This window comes from Phacochoerus africanus, chromosome 14 (assembly GCF_016906955.1).
Source record: "Phacochoerus africanus isolate WHEZ1 chromosome 14, ROS_Pafr_v1, whole genome shotgun sequence".
In the NCBI taxonomy this organism is placed as follows: domain Eukaryota; kingdom Metazoa; phylum Chordata; class Mammalia; order Artiodactyla; family Suidae; genus Phacochoerus; species Phacochoerus africanus.
This window is the reverse complement of record NC_062557.1, coordinates 14,216,343-14,233,367: the sequence shown is the minus strand read 5'-3', so window position 1 is coordinate 14,233,367 and position 17,025 is coordinate 14,216,343. Positions and strand designations below refer to the sequence as shown.

The following is a 17,025-nucleotide window of genomic DNA, read 5'->3' as shown; positions in this document are numbered from 1 at the left end:
TGAGAGGCCACGTGCTCGCCCCCCTTAGGAGGTGGGAAAAATCCCTGCAGCTCCGTTTTGTTCCAATGGTCTGTTCAGTGAGTGATTCCCGTTTCCCCAAAGGCTGCCCCTCATTAGCATGAACGGGGGTGGGGGTGTGGAGAAGGGGTGGGGGGAGAGAAAGAGCAAAAGCCCAGGCTCAGTTTTAGAGCCTGGGAACCGTGTCTACAAACATGACAGCTAGAGCTTTCTGGCTCCTCTGTTTGATCGTTGGATCATCTCCCGAAGCCCCAGTGGCGGAGAGAAAAGGTAAGATTGATGAAACGCTAAGCCCTGGGAGAGGCGCTGGGATCCGGGGGGAGCTGGGGAGAGGGCGCGATGAAGGGCGGGACGAGAAAGCGGTCAGGGCTTGCCAGAGCGGAGACTCCGGGTCCGTGTTCGTGTTCGAAAGGAGCAAAATGTGTCCCCAAGATTGTGTGTGTCTTGGCAGCCTTTTCGGAAACAAGCCAGCACAGCTACTGAAATGATCGCGAGCGAGCCGGGCAGGCTGGAGAAAACTTTGCATGTTAAGTAGTTGCTCCATCACAGAGGAGGGAAAGTGTCAAAAGGGGTCGTGGCGCGCCTTTCGGGAGCCGTGCGGGCCGGGCTCTGGGGACGCGGCTGGCGGCGGGTGCCCGGAGGAGCGCGGGGTCCGCCCTGCGCCTGGGTCCCTGTCCCGCGAGCGATCAGAGGCGCTGGGTGCGCCCTGCCGGGGCTGGGGGCTTGCAGGGAGCCTGAAATCTCAGACCTTTCTCCTCTCTCCCTGCAGCCCCAACCCATGGCCCTGGGACACCTGAGTCTTTAAAACACACACACACAATTTCGTTGCATGAGATGAAAATTACCGAGGGAACGAAGACATGAGGTTCTCTACGGGAGGTGTTTTTGTTTTGCTTTTATTTGGATGTTTCTGTTCTATCCACTATCTCTGGGAAAAATAGCTTCCGCACCTCACAGGGCAATTTACTTTGGGTTATTTTTCCACATGGAAATTGAATGACTTCAGTGGCATTTAACCCAAATATCAGACAATCTTTCCCATGACAACAGATGGTGATATCAATGGGGAAGCAGTTGTGAGGTCAACAGTTGACAGTCAGGAATTGGATATCCACCAGAACTTTATTCAGCTGTGTATGGGCAACGTTGAACATAATGAGTCAGAATCAACCTCTTTGCAAAAACATGAACTATAACCGGCTATTATTGCTGGGTGAAAGCTGATTTTAAGGGAGATTGTCCATTTGGCAAGATAAATCACTTTAAATGAAGTGTTGCAAGAGCTGCACATGGACAGACCAAGCTCTTCGATGCCAGAGGAGAGAAATGCTAAAAACCAGCCGTTAAAACAATAGAAAAATAAAGCTGGACTCTTGTGCCCGTCTGGAGGGCACTGGGACCCAGGCAAACGGGGAGGTGATATTGTGTAACTGGGCATGGAAAGCTGCCCAGCTTCTAAGCTGGCTGAAGTTTGCTCACCAACCTGCCTGCAGAGCTGGGGAAAATCACTAATAATTTCAAAAATGTGTTTTCATGCCATATGCCATTTAGGAGCTTTTCCTCCACCATGCAAGGGGGCGGGGGTGGGAGGGCAATGTAAGCGATGTGTGTGCTTTTATACTTCACCAAGGGCCTCTGCCTCCCGGCCACGCTTTAAAAATCTTTCTAAGCTGTGTTTTACTAATAAGTGGTGTCCAAGAAGCCAGATAAAAATCCACTCACAAATGCTCGGTTCTGCAGAGACCAAGATGACAGTGTAAACACGGATGGGAAAACCAAATAGTTCTGTTGTCAGGGGCGCTTAAACAATTAGGAGAACCTGTAATATGAGCCCTTTCCCCCTGGGGTTTGCTCTTGGTACTTTCTCAACAAACTGTACAGAGCAAAAAGGCGGATGTTTATATATACATTAAAGAAAGGGCAAAAAGAGTTTGTTATTTAACCAAAGTTGTCAGTTATGTTTAGTCCTGGAACAAATAGGTGGTTGTAATTTTAAAAGCCGTTGCTTTGCAAAGGTTCCTTAACAAAATGAAATGTTCCCATGCGGTGAGAAAATTCTTCCTAGTTGGCCTCATTCTTAGAGGGCAAGACCCTCATCTCCGTCCTCCTGTGGGGCCTAGGAAACCTGTGCTCCTCAGAAGCTGGGGGGCCTTCCTCTTCCCCCTCCCATTCTTTTTCCTTTACTTGCAAGTCTCCTGGCCGCCCCACCTCGCCTCTCGCAGGTGTCTGCTGCGTTTGCATTGTCCCCCATCTCCTCCCCTCCCGGAGCCCTTTCTTCTCCCCCCCCACTGGCTTCTCTCCCCCTCGGCAGCCTCATCTCTCAGCCTCCCCGGCCTCACCTCTCCTCCCCTCCTCTCTCCCTTCTCGTCTCGGCCTCTCCCCTTCCCCTCGAAGCTCCCCCCACCCCCACGCCGGCCCCCTCCTCTCCCCGTCCCCTCCCCCGTCCCCTCTGCCCGCCCGGCCTCTCCTCCCCTCCCCTGACGCCCTCCCGGGCCTCTGCTCCTCTCTCCCTACAGCCTCGTCGCCCCACAACAGGAAGCCCGACCCCGGCGGCGCCCCGAGCGCGGAGGAGACACCGGGACCCCGGGCGCAGCCGGTCCCCGAAACCCAACGGCGGCCGCGCGCAGCCGACGCCGCTCCCCGCGCCTGGTCGGACCTGCGGCGCCGGAAGCCCCCCACGCCCGCCGAGAACCGGGCCGGCTTCCGGGAGGCGGCGCGCGCGGCCGCCGACCAGCCGAGCCCGCGCCTCGCGCAGGCCGAGAACCGCGCGTCACCGCGCCGCGTGCCCGCGCTGGACGACTCCCCGCGGCGCGCTCGCTCCCGGCACCTGCGCCTCCCGGCCGCGCGGGCTCCCGCGCGCGCCGCCGAGGCCCCCGCCGACCCCGCCTACCTCAACCGGCCGCGCGCCGCCGCGCCGCTCCCGGAACCTGCGCCCGCGCCGCCGCCGCCGCGCCCGCCGCGGACGGAGGACGCCGAGCCAGGCGCCGAGCCCTGCGCGCGCGCCTGCGGGGCGGACCTGGACGTGCGCGAGTCCTACTGCGCCAGCGAGTTCGGTGAGCCCCGCCCGCCGCTTCTCCCGGGCCCGGACGGCCGAGCCCCGGCCGCGGGGCGAGCCTTTCCGAGCCGAGGGAGCCGGGCTGTGCACCGGGATCCTAAACCAAACCCTAGAGAATCCCACCCGCTCGGTCCCGCAGGCCCCAGAGCCGTGTGGACTATTTCGCGATTTGTTAAAAACGCTCTGGGGAGAGAAAGAGGAAGGGAGCGCTATGTATTTCTCCAAACTCTTTGTTTTTTGCAAGCAGCAGTGAACGGAATCGTGCATGATGTGGACGTGCTCGGCACAGGGATCCGGCTGGTGACTCTGCTGGTGGACCGGGACGGGCTGTACAAGATGAGCCGCCTGTACATCACTCCGGACGGGTTTTTCTTCCGAGTCCACATATTAGCCCTGGACTCCTCCAGTTGCAATAAGCCATGTCCAGAATTTAAACCTGGTATTGAAACTAAGTGACCATTTTATATTTATGACACCATTGAATATGCCGGAGCCTGGTCTCTGTCGGTCACCCTAGTACCTTTTACGGGGAGAGGGGTATTCTTAGAATTTAGACGACAGGTATTATGTCGGGGATTTAAATTCTGGGATTTAAATTCCATCAGCGCACACCTTCCTCCCGCGCCACCGGCTAAAGATGGGAACTGCACGGGCTGGCACAAAGCAGACACTCAATAAATGTTTGTGGACAAATGAAGGGAATGATGAAACACCGTTGCCAGAAGGGACGCCTACAGGGCCATTTAAACTGAGTGTAGAAGCGTCTTCTTTGGGGGGCGGGTGCTGCGCACTGCCACGTCTTTCTAGAGGTGTGCTCGGTAAAGTCCTGCTGATATGTTGTGATCAGGAACTTTGCTCCTAGTGTTGGCTGTTTACAGGCTGGGTAATCTGATTATTCTATAAAGGTCACTAGGCTGTCTCTGTTGTTTGAGGGTTAAATAAATGTCTGAGATGCAACATGTGCAGCAAGATAACAGATTCAAGCTTAGGCGTTTCTTAAAGTCCTTATTCCATTTTCACATTGTTTCGTGGCATTTTTGAAGATACTATGAATTTACATGTTGGCTTTTTTTTTTTTTCCCTTTCCCCCCAGGCAGCAGGTATATTGTGATGGGCCACATCTATCATAAGAGAAGGCAGCTACCTACAGCTCTGCTTCAGGTCCTGAGGGGGCGCCTCCGACCCGGAGATGGACTAGTCAGGAGCAGCAGCAGCTATGTGAAAAGATTTAACCGAAAAAGGGATGGGCAAGTGCAAGGAGCAATTCACACCCAATGCATGTGAAACATTCCAGCCCGGCTCTTCTGGTTCCTCAAGAGACTTGGATTTCAGCAACAAGACGCGAAAGGCCTAGCATCACGTCATGGGGTTTTTCCCTTAGAATAGGGCACACGGCTCCTTTATGAACTAGTTGTGAAGTGCTGACTCCAATCTTGAAGTGGTCACTTTTTTATTTACACAATGCTTCTTAAATGGTAGGCTTCTGAGCTCCAGTGGTAAAGTTATTCAACTGTAGTGCCAGTTATTCCCACAGCCCAGATAACTGACCTGTCCAGTTAACAGATCACTGCTTCGTGTTGTTTATGTTAATTATTTTAATTTAAATACATTCTTGAGTAGAAATAGTTCACAAAAACATTTCCTCGGTTTTAAATATACAATTGTTGAATAGTTTATATCATGTATCAAACCAAATTTTATACTAAAACCGTCACATTTTGAATTCTGTACATAACAGTAAGTGCACTAGTCAGACGTAGGACATGTCAGATCACGTTTAGATCAAACACACAAGTCACAGCCCGAGACAAGTATTAAAGCTTTACACCTAAAGAGGACTGATGGGCTTAATTCAGGCAAACAAGTGTTTGTTCAAACAAATGTTCCTGATGTACCAAAATATAAGATAGTTTATTTCCATGCCTCCCTGCTTCAAAAATCATGTTTTGTGCCATACTGGCAGCTATCTCAGTGCCAAACATTCTGGGTGTATCTGATGTCATTTTTCTCTTAAGACCAGGTATCATGTTTGTGTTTGTAAAGCAGTAAATCTTGCCTTGAAATCAGATCTTGGATGCAGCTGTTTTTTTAGCTTCACGGAGCCCCAAAAAGTTTGGGGGAAAAAAAGCATTTCTCAAACGTACTCCCAAAACTCTGGAACTAATATTTAATAATGGCTTGCAAGCATGTGAATTTCAAACATTTTCCATTTGGCTTGAAAAGATTTAATCACTAACTGACTTTAATATTGATTTTATACCTGAGTCCACAAAGACGTTACTTTTTTCCGAAGACCAAGCTGTGCTTCAGTTAATATGAAACTGTGAATAAAGACACTGATAATCCATGGTTGAATTGAAGATTTTACTGCCTAAACAAAGAGAAAAAGGAACTGCACTGAGGAGAGAAAAACAGCCCGTTTGGTCTCAAAGCAGATGCACTGAAGAGCTCAAGCTGTGTCATTAAGTCTGTAATGGCACAGCCTCTAATCGCCTCGCAGAAGCCCTGCATATATATATATATATATATATATATATGCACAGGGTGTCAGGACAGGACGGAGACGTCACAGCATAAGATGTGACATCTGATTGAGATGGGGCATTGTTGCCTTGTTTGTCCCAGAGGGCAAAAAAGGTAAAAGTTGAGAGGTTCTGATTATTCCGTGGTAAAGCATTAACTGAGGGATTTTTAGAGAATTTTCCCAAAATGAATCTTGCCCAAACTTATTAAAAACTGTACTAGAATTGCTTCTTGAAAATCAAGTGCATTACTGCATGAACCACTGGCAGTAGATTAGAGTATGCCATAAATGAAGGGCTTCTGGATTAGTTTTCTTTAGGATAAAAATTAACTAAGACATAAGCAGTACCGGGCACAAAAATCAAAGCTGAATATTTGAATGTCAAATGCCTAAGGGTGATCCTGGGTTAACAGTGGGGAAATGACAAAATGGCCAGCTAGACACATTATGTGTTGGATGGTCAGATGCTGTAGCACAAAGAGAAGTGCTCTGGTTTAAAAGAGAGAGAAAAAAATCACTTTTATATAAGCCTAACAGGGTTTGGTTAGACTGCTTTGATAATACTCAGTTTCTAAGACATTTTGGAAACACAAAAGTGCCAAAGCTGGTATTTGGAGATCACATGGTTAGTATGTACACCTTGGCAAACACAAGCAGGCCAGCTTTTTAAACTGCCTTGTTAAGATTAAGGCCATCTTTCAAGACCAGGTTTGCAATGAAAGATAAGTGAGGCTCCAATGAGGTAGAACCAGTGGTGCGTGTGGGGAGATGCAGGGAACACGCTGCTAGTTCCGTGTTCGGCAAAAAAGTTTTAGAAGAATCGTCTCAATATTTGGTTGGAACCTGGGATGCAATCTTTTTATGGAAAGTTTTAACACGTAAATTCACTTAATTCCTAAGCTTTTTGTATTGTTGGCAGATTTTCCTTTGCACATGGGTTTGTGCTCCAATGACTAAAGCATCACGTGCACAAGTCCCACATGAATAAAATACTCTGCAGCCTTCAAGAGTAATTCAGCACATTCCTCCAGAGCTCAAGAAGGAAGAAGTGTTTTTCTTTTGGTAGGGAAAGGTCTACAAAACATATACTCTTTTTCTCCCTTTAGTGCTAGCTTTTTACTGCCTTTAAAAGATATAATTTGGCACTGCTAGTTTTGAAATCATTTTTAAGGTATATGCAGACACTTAAAAACTGACCCAGCTATCTACGGGGTGTAACTTCAACTTCAGGTATGAGACTGTATCATTTAAAAATTACAGCACTTATTTCCTTAGCTGAATTTGTTCCAAACTGGATCAAGGCGGGGATGTGATCTTCTAAGAAATGTCTTTTTATGGTATCTTACTCTTAAGTACCCATTAGAAATACATTAATAAACTTCAAATTATTAAAAATTCTTCCTCCAAGTACTAGTAAGACATTGCTTTGCCCACAAGAAACCACCATTTTCATTTTAAGGATGGGATATCTGAGACTTATGCATAATGGCCTCAGTCATGAAGCTAAATGTATACATTTAAAAGGTTACCAGACTGGCTCTTTAGTATCAGAAATACACAAAGATGCAGGGAGTTTGCCTAAAAAATGAGAAATAGGCAAAGAACTTTTACTTGCATATTCCACGAAGGTTGATTACAAACAACAGTGAATCTCAGTGTCTCTTAATAAACACTCCAGGGCACTTGAGATATAAAAAGGTAATTGTTTTACTTTAGAAAATATCTCTGAAAGTTCACAATTTTGAAAAACTACTGCAGGATGTTACCTAAAATACAAATCCTGCAGAATTTGAGTAGGAGAAAAAAGCCTCACCAATATTATGAAAATACTTTTTATGAAATGATTTCAAGGATTGTGAGCTAGGCAGATGAAATACAACAGGCATTGAAAATACTTTTTGCAAAGGAAATCTATTGATGCAAGTTAAATATATTTACAAGTCCAAAGAGTGGGTAGAAAAATCCTAGCAGTATAACAAATGTGCATTCTACTACTTGGATTACTGAATATTATTATTATTATTACATAGTTGTAATTTATTGAGTAGCAGAAGTTTGTCAAATACTTAAGAGAAAAACAGCGTTGGGACCTCATTATGTGTTATAAGAATGCATGTTTTTCCAAAAATTACCTTTGAAAGACTAAAGCTCTGTAGTTGATAAACTATAAAATGTCTATTTATATGGTGATAAAAATTGCAAAAGACTCTATACTATTAAATATACATACGAAATTAACATCTTCCTGGTCTGAGCAGTCCCATAAAATTTACCTTTTTTATACATTTCGGCAATGCCAACATCTACAGAAAATATTAACCAACCAACCACTGTTTCATCAGAAAGTGCACCAAATCCAATGTCAAAAACATTACTTTATTTTTTCTAGGATGAAATGTCCTATTACGTACAAAAAGAATTGCTGTTTAAATTTGCCACAATCTGTTAAAAACATAGCAATCTGTTGCCTACAGGTAGGAAAGTTCTTGCCGCAACAAGTTTTAAATGATTAAGCCCATATATATCTATATCTACATATATGAATAAATAGTACAGAAATACTGTGACGTGATGAGATGCAGAATAATTTTATAATTCATTTAAACGTAGGATTCTTGCATCAGCACAGTGCATACAATATGTAACATTTTTTAAAAAGTAAAAGGACAAAGTAACCTATATGACTACTTCCATGTTAATATTTTAAGCAAAAACTTGATTTCCATGTTTTCAATATTGAGCAATTAGTCTCTTTAGTTTGTAAGCATAGGTTTAAGTGACATTTATGTACAAAAGGAATGGGCTTCATTAGATAAAATTAAACCCAGAATAACTTGTACACCTGAGCCTGTAATAAGAAAGAATCGGGAACTGTAGCAACGTCTTTCTTTTACGAAACTAAGGTCTGGGAAAGGTTTTGCATAGCAGGGTGATAGTAAACAAAAGGAAACTTTTAAAAAACAATAATTAGATCAATTCCAGAACTTGGTAGGACAAAGCTAGTAAGAATTAGTGCAAAATCTAGTAAAATCTTTGCAAAGCTGCATAAGCCAACTATGGCAGATCTTATAGAAGCTCTTAGTACAATGTAGAAATACAACGTGTAAGGTTAGAACACGGAAAGGAAAATCATGCAAAAGGTACCTTCCTCTGCTGTTTCCATTTCTTTCCCTACTGCTCATACTACTTTTCCTCATGTGGGAAAAAACCCTAAATAATCAACAAACAAATACAAAAAGGATGAAGTTGTCTTAAAAAAAAAAAAAAAATGCCCTTCACACAAAATAAGTAGCAGTCTGTAACTGATAATCTGCCTGGCATTTTCCAACGTACAGATAAAGGCAATGTGTATTTTGTCGCATTACCTTTTTCTATGAATCTGATCGACTGATGCAACAGGATTAGCACCCCTGTAGATTTTTCTTTGACGTGATTAACAGTGGGCTGGGAATGATAAGACGAAGGACCAGTACTACCCTGGAGAAATCCAGGTACAATCAGATCCTGCCACCAGCTTTGTTTTTTGTTTTTTAACCTTGCAGCCCTCCCTTTCCCCGTAAAGGCTTACAGATAATCACCAGCGGACATTCAGAGACACCATCTGTGGGAGAGAAATTATCTCCATTTATTTTGTTTCATATACATCCATAGTTGAATTTTAATACAAAAAGAAAAAAAAAATTAGAATCTGACAAATGTTTACAAACAAGATACCTTCAAATAGATTTTACTCATTTTAGCCTGGTGCAGAGTAAATGACAAATTGTATTGTTATATTCAAGGCAACAGAGTCTGTAGTCCAGGACCACTTAGCCCAACCTTTATGCAAGCTTAATTTTTATCTACCATGAACAATAAACTCATTGTTGATTCCCAGTTGTGTGTGTGTGTGTGTGTGCACATGTGTACATAGCAGCTCCTTTCATAGAAAGAAAAGACATCTAGAGGTCGTCTTGTACTTTTACCTACAGGAATCATGATAAGATACAGAATGGATTACATGTAACCGGGGCTGGATTTTATAAGAAAAAATAATTAGCTGACAAATGAGGGCAGCAATAAAAAAGCGTCTTTTTTGCAACAATAAATAAATACAGTTGAAAGTTTTCTGTGAGACTCTAAACCAGCTTCTTCACTGAAGAGCAGACGTGGCATTTCCATGGAGTTACACTTGACCCCATATTATCTTTTATTCTTGCTTGCTTTCTTTTTTTTTTTTTTTTTCCAATAAACAAAGTTTTCCCGCTTCTGCCACAATAGTAAAACCATTTGATCTTGACAAGATAATGGTGTCGTTGACTTTGCTTTTCCCTTGTCCGTTGGACAAAATTGGCCAAGAATATAATTGGACTGTTATGACCAATAAAAACGAAGTTTAGGTCAAGTCTTGTCAGGATAACCTGACTAAAAACATCTGGCTCCTTAATTTAAAATAGTTCAGACAACCAGATTCTTGCTGTGTTTTATGTTAGGTTAACACGCTGAACTTTAAGAAGCTGTAGATTGCAGTTTGTTGTTATGAGACCTACAGAATACAGAAAAAAGGGAACAATTAAGCACCCTTCATTTTTTAGAACAATGATGCCTTATGTGGATGCCAAGGTCAGTCTGTCTGGGGAAAGCAGCCATGTTCTTTCATTTACCCTTGGCAAGCAAACACATGAGAACAAGTAAGAAATTTTTAACCTATAATATTTAAAAAATTTCACTGTACACTAAACATGATTCACTAGAAAATGCTGATACTTCTTTTTATTTATTTATTTATTTATTTATTTGCTTTTTAGGGCCACACCTGCAGCATATGGAGGTTCCCAGGCTAGGGGTCGAATCGGAGCTGAAGCCGCCGGCCTACACCACAGCCACAGCAACGCAGGATCCGAGCCACGTCTGCGACCTACACCACAGCTCACGGCAATGCTGGATCCTTAACCCACTGAGCAAGGCCAGGGATCGAACCCGTAACCTTATGGTTCCTTGTTGGATTCGTTTCTGCTGCATCATGACGGGAACTCTAATGCCTATATTTTTCAAAAAAGATGTATTTGTCTAATACAACATTTTTAGCCAAAGGAACAAACAGAAACATTTACAGAAAAATTACCACTGTGGTAAAAGGTATATGTGTGTGTATGCGTGTGTGCTAATTTACACTGAACTGGGAAATATGAAGGGAAAAATACGTTAAAAGAAGAGAAAGAGCAGTATTAAAATCACATTTTACTATGATAGTCCAGAAAGTTTCCTTTCTAGTTTCACAGTTTTATTGACAACCTTTGGTAGTAAACCAAATTACTGTACAGTCATCCAATATGTTCTATTGCGATGGCGTATATAAACACAGCATTCCGGGAGTTTACAGTTCTTAAATACACTGTTCGACACGGCTGCTAGAATAAACTGTTCCCTACTACACATCTTCTTTTGTAAACATTAAAAAATTATATTAACTAATCTGAACTCGGGGGGGGGGCAATTCTGAATTAGGTAATCATGTGGTACAATAAAAGAAAGAGGGACCCCAACATCCAGTTCTGATTCCAGTTAAAAATTCAGACTAAAGATATCACAATCTGTAAGAAAAGAAAGAACATGGGTGATATAAATGATGAATTGTAACAAAGAACAGTTATGAAAATAATGCCAGAGAGCATAAATTAAAAATTGGGAAAATATGGTGAAGGAAATACTGAAAATCCGTAACTAAATAAAATTTTTTTCTTTGTTCTTTCTTTTTGCTTATTTAGGGCAGCACTTGCGGCATATGGAAGTTCGCAGGCTAGGGGTCAAATCGGAGCTGGAGCCACAGCCACAGCAACATGGGATCTGAGCCTTGTCTGCGACCTACATACACCACAGCTCACGGCAACGCCGGATCCTTAACCCACTGAGCAAGGCCAGGGATCAAACCTGCGTCCTCATGGATACTAGTTGGATTCGTTAACCTCATGGATACCAGTTGGGTTGGTTAACCGCTGTGCCATGATGGGAACTCCTAAATAAAATTTCTTTCTTTTTTTTTTTTTGGTCTTCTTGCCTTTTCTTGGGCGGCTCCTGCGGCACATGGAGGTTCCCAGGCTAAGGGTCGAATTGCAGCTATAGCCACTGGCCTACACCAGAGCCACAGCAGCGCAGGATCCGAGCCGCGTCTGGGACCTACACCACAGCTCACGGCAACGCCGGATCCTTTAACCCACTGAGCAAGGGCAGGGATCGAACCTGCAACCTCATGGTTCCCAGTCAGATTCGTTAACCACTGCGACACCACGGGAACTCCCTAAATAAAATTTCAATGACTGGCTACATATATGTTTCATTCTGCCCTAAATCTGAAAATCAACACAAATTCACTAACATCCCTTCACATTTAATTTTATCCAGCAGACTTTAGCAAGCTTCTCAATTAGCTCTCCTGTTCTTTAATGAAAATTACAGAAACTAGAATGTTATAAAAAAGCTACATAAAATAACCAGGCGGCAAGCTTCTCTCCTCTGAGCAGACCCAGCTTCTGGGCCCCCCTGCCTGCCCAATTCCTTCGTCATGCAGCAGGCCCACCTCATCAGCAACCGCTCCCACTCCCACTCCCACTCCGGGGTCTGCAGGCGAGCCTGGCGGCAGGTGGGCTTCTTCCACCTCACAGCTAACACGCCTTGCCAATTAAAAGAACAGCAGTTGGAGCAATTTAATCCGAGTGATAACTACATGAACAAAGCAAAAAGCACAGAGGGACTTAGGACAGGCTGTGGTCTCCTGTCCCATCTGTACTCAATCTTCAGGCTCCATTACTTTAAACTTTCAGTTCTCAGGTAGATGCTCACACTGCTACTTCTTACTTCATCAATTTTATATTGTTTTAATCCTGAACTTCATATTGCTTAAAATTTGTTGCAGCAAATGAGAACGGAGCTCATGTAAATATTCCCTCCTCTCTTCTTGAGTCCAAGTTTTTATTGCTCTATAATTTAAAATTAAATCTTTTCATGCCTTGTCTAGAGACTGATTCTAAAAGTGAAAATCAATACACTGTTTATGTTATTATGACTATGTACATTTTTCTCTGTAACGTCGACTCTTTTGCTAAGAGGGCATTCTCAGTAGTAACTTTTTGCTTTTCATGGAGTTTCTAATTGCCTTTCATTTCTCCCCTTCGGTTCTTTTTTTTTTTTTTTTTTAGGGCTGCACCTGTGGCATATGGAGGTTCCCAGGCTAGGGATCAAATCGGAGCTGAAGCTGCCGGCCTACACCACAGCCACAGCAACGCCAGATCCTTAACCCACTGAGCAAGACCAGGGACTGGACCCAAGTCCTCATGGTTCTTAGATTTTGTTAACCACTGAGCCACGACGGGAACTCCCTCTCCCCTTCCGTTCTTAAAATTATCTAATATATGGATCATTTTCTCCCCCTCCAGACACATCCTTCTTTGGAGGGCTCCATTCTCCTGCTCCAGTTTGGACTGCCTGCTGCCTAGGCCTGCTGTACAATTGTCGTCCTAGGTCAGAGTAATTCCCGTAGCTTTTCTGAAATCCGAAGTCTTTGGTATTCTTGATTTGCTTCTTTATTTTCCTAGAGCACATCTTAAAATAACTTGCTAGGAAAGGATGCATAGGAAGGAGGCCCTTTCTGAGTCCTTATATAATTGGAAGATGTATTTATTTTGCCTCTACACTTGACTGTTTAGATGGACAGAGACTTCACTTTTCCTCAAACTTTTTTTATTTATTTATTTTTTATTTTTTTAGGGCCGTACCTTCGGCATATGGAGGCACTAGGGATCCAATCAGAGCTACAGCTGCTGGCCTACACCACAGCCTGTGGCAACACTGAGCGAGGCCAGGGATCGAACCCGCAACCTCATGGTTACCAGTCGGATTTGTTTCCGCTGCGCCACGATGGGAACGCCTTCCTCAAACTTTTGGATTTATTCCTCCATAATCCTCTAGCATTCCATGTTGTTAGAGAAAAGTGAAACCAGTCTAATACCTGTCACTCTATCAACTGTTTTATCCTCTTTAGGAGCTCTCAGAAGAGCTTCTTTCTCCTGGGCTTCTGGAAATGTTGCAGTGATACCTATGCGGAGTGGGCCTTATCCCACTTGTCCAGCTGCCTTCCACGCTGTCTACCATTGCACGACCCCTGCCCCCGCTGTCTCGCTGTCTCACAAGAATGTAAGCTCCACAGAAAGCAGGAATTCTTTTTTCCCCCCTGCCAAGCTGGAAGCATGTGGGAGTTCCCAGGCCAGGAATCAAACCTGTGCGACAGCAACAACCAGAGCCGCTGCAGCGAAAACGCCAGGTCCTTAACCTACTGCGCCACAAGAGAACTCGGGGAGTTTTGTTTTACTTGTTGCTATATTCAGTATCTGACACACAGGAGGGGCTCAACAACCAATTTCTGAATGAATGAGTAGTTTTGCTTGGATATGAAGTCTTGTGCCTCTTACCAGCTCAGGAAATTTCTCTTATATTAGTAGCTTTTTGATAATTTCCTCCCTTCTGTCTTCTCTGCTCTTTCTTTCTGGAATTTCCATTAAGTGAATATTAAATACTCTATAACATTTTTTTCTTTCGTATTCTTCATCTCCTTGTCTTTTTGTTCTTTACAGTGAGTTACTTGATTTTAACTTTCAACACGTGCAGTAAATTTAAACTTTTTCCAGCTACTCTTTCTTTTTCTCAAAATACTCTTTATTCCTAATATCCTGTTCATCATTTTGCAGATGCAGTATCTTCTAAAACTTCTTCAATTTCTTTTGGGACATGATTTAGAGGCTTTTTTTTTTTTTTTTAAGTTCTCTTTTGTTCCCTCTGGAATTTTTTGTTGTCACCCCTTGACCCTTCGCCTTTATACTGCAGGCTTTCTTTATGTATTGGGAGGTCCTGCTTGTCTGTCCCTACTTAAGAAGAGTAAATTAACAGACTAAATTGGTGCCTAGAGAACTCTGTGCATGTGTGTACAGCTTACTGACTGGTAAGCTTTTATTTATTTTATCTTTTTGGGCTGCCCTGCAGTGTATGGAGTTCACAGGCTAGGGATCAGATCCAAGCTGCAGTTGCGACCTACAGAGGATCCTTAACCCACTGTGCTGGGCTGGGGACTGAACCTGCATCCCAGTGCTCCAGGGATACTGCCAATTCTGTTGAGCCACAGTGGGAACCCAACACCATTGCATTTTGGAGCTGGTTAATTCTCCGTTGTGGGGCCTGTCTGTGCGTTGTAGGATGTTTAGCGGCATCTAGGGCCTCTGCCTATTAGATGCCAGTAGCACTTTCTACCTCCAAGTGAGACAAACTGCAAGTTCTCCAGGCCCTTCCAAATATCCCTTATGGGGTGGGGATGGGCCAATGACCCTGTTGAGAGCCAGTGCCAGAATGAGGGAGCCAGTCCTTCAGTGAGCGGGGGCTTCTACTCTGGGTCCAATTCTCTTCTGTCTGCTCTAGTTCTGCCTGCTGGCTCTGTGGGCTTCCTACACAGGTCTGCACAAGGGGTGAGGGAGGGTGACTGGCCTGCATTTACACCTCAGTTAAAACCCCTCTCCTTTCCTACTCGCTGGGGTCCTTCTAGTGGGCAGGCTGTTGCCTCTGCTGAGGAGCCGGCTGGGAGGAGTCCGGCTGCAGTTCACCTGCCTCCCGGAGTCAGGCCTCATCCAGGTGCTGTGTGTATTTTTGAGTCTGCTGAAATCTCATCAGCTAACTAACTTCTACCATATTCTTTTCACTACTCGGAGTTTATCCCTTTTCACTCCCTTATTACTATTTTCCTGGGGACTCTGTCATATTAAGTCAGTCCTCTACCATTTTAAACTTGACAGTTAACGGGTTAACAGGTAGGCAAAGATAAACACAGGACAGTTTTAGACATTTTGTGAAGTCTCTCGGTTTGTGGTCTACACCGCCTGTCTGCCTGCTTTCCCTCCTTGCCCACGTTTCTGCTCCCTTTCCTGAGCAGGTGATCAGGAACTTCAGGCTCGCCTGTCCTCCCCTTCAGTTCACACAAACTGACCCTACGGTCGAAGGCTGGATCTCCCTAGCGACAGGAGGAGAGAAACAAAACAGCCTACAGATCTTCCTCAGAGGAGGTGGTGTGCAGAGCGCCCTGGGAGCTCCTGAGCGGGTCCAGCTGCCCGGGCCCCGGCCTCGCCAAGATCCATGCACTCTGACGTCTTGGAGGAGCAAGGCTGCCAGCAGCCGGGTGGGGGATGGTGAACAACGAATCTCAGAGCTACAGAGGTGGCAGCACCCAAAGGAAAGGGAGAGAGGCCCCTGTTAGAGGGAAGACAGCCAAGGGCCTGGGATGGAGTGGGTGCTGAAGCTCAGAAACAGCAGGCACGAAGGTCATGGTACGGGAATGTTAAGGAAAGCTGCTCAATGCCTTTACGTTACTAGAGGTTCAAAGAAAAGGTCTGTAGACTTGGACTAAGTCTAGTTTTGCCCACAGAAAAATAAAACATTTTCTGACGTCAAAGATGCAGCAAACATGAATGAAAGAAGTGCTTAAATCCCTCCTCACGCTCTCCCTCTGACTCTACCCTCAGAACAGTCACTTTCGCACTTCTGTCAACTCATGAGAGCGAGAACTTTGACTACTTCTGATGTACTCCATGGCATTTAAGAGAGCATCTTACCTTCTGTAAGCACTGATAAATGCTTTCTGCATTTTAAAAAAAATGACTCTTGGAGTTCCCACTGTGGCTCAGTGGAAACAAACCCAACTAGTATCCATGAGGATGTGGGTTCGATCCCTGGCCTCGCTCAGTGGGTTAAGGATCCAGTGTTGCCACACGCTGCAGTGAAGGTTGCAGAAGTGGCTCCGATCTGCTGTTGCTGTGTCTGCGGCTGTGGTGTAGGCCGGCAGCTGCAGCTCCGATCTGACCCCTAGACTGGGAACTTCCACATGCCTTGGGGAGGCCCTAAGAGAAAACAAGACTGATTTTAAGTAATTTCTCCTTGCTGAGTCGGGCCACTTGTCCTTGCCGGTATACCATAATGCTACAGTCTTGATTTTCTTCCTTTCTTCGTCTTCTTTTTTTTTAAATTAAAGATTCTTGACTTTCAGGTTTACCATAAACCCCACTGGCCGATCCCTTAGGACATTATAAAAAGTCTGAGGAACAGAATTAATTCAGAGCACTGAACACATCTCTTACCTGCTAGCCTTGAATCCTTTCAATTTCTGTACAAAGAATGATTCAAGAACTTCTGCACATTGGTAAAAAGGGGAGTCACTGGGATTGTAGTAACGACAATTATCAAAAATTTTGGTCATATCTGCTACAAATTCCGTCAGCTTTTCATAATATCTTCTTTGTACTCTTTCTTCCATAGTGGCAAGGTCTTAAAAACACAAAATGTAAAAGATTTGCAAGGTTTTAAGGTTGTTCCAATATGACTACTACCCCTAGTTCTGACAAACATGAATACAACTACC

The 17,025-nt window shown here is 44.4% G+C and overlaps 2 protein-coding genes across 2 annotated transcripts in view; one reads left to right on the top strand and one right to left on the bottom strand.

Moving 5' to 3' along the window:
- On the top strand, positions 1 to 5,422 carry C14H17orf58 (chromosome 14 C17orf58 homolog). Its single transcript, XM_047758214.1, has 4 exons — positions 1 to 288; positions 2,535 to 3,071; positions 3,321 to 3,512; positions 4,167 to 5,422. The coding sequence occupies exons 1-4, from the start codon at positions 213 to 215 to the stop codon at positions 4,355 to 4,357; spliced, it is 996 nt and encodes a 331-aa protein (XP_047614170.1). The 5' UTR covers positions 1 to 212; the 3' UTR covers positions 4,358 to 5,422.
- Positions 5,423 to 7,954: 2,532 nt separating this feature from the next.
- The window catches only part of BPTF (bromodomain PHD finger transcription factor), a 141,731-nt gene continuing 132,660 nt past the window's right edge, over positions 7,955 to 17,025 (bottom strand). Inside the window, 2 exon segments of the mRNA XM_047758213.1 lie at positions 7,955 to 10,122; positions 16,745 to 16,931. Of these exon segments, the coding sequence (XP_047614169.1) occupies positions 10,086 to 10,122; positions 16,745 to 16,931 (224 nt within the window). The 3' untranslated portion in view covers positions 7,955 to 10,085.

What these genes read in the sequence shown, in the direction of transcription:
- C14H17orf58 (XM_047758214.1), top strand. Translation starts at nt 213, where the DNA reads ATGACAGCTAGAGCTTTCTGGCTCCTCTGTTTGATCGTTGGATCATCT. An exon ending in CCCAGTGGCGGAGAGAAAAG is followed by an intron (nt 289 to 2,534) that starts GTAAGATTGATG and finishes CTCTCCCTACAG; the next exon opens with CCTCGTCGCCCCACAACAGG. An exon ending in CTACTGCGCCAGCGAGTTCG is followed by an intron (nt 3,072 to 3,320) that starts GTGAGCCCCGCC and finishes TTTTGCAAGCAG; the next exon opens with CAGTGAACGGAATCGTGCAT.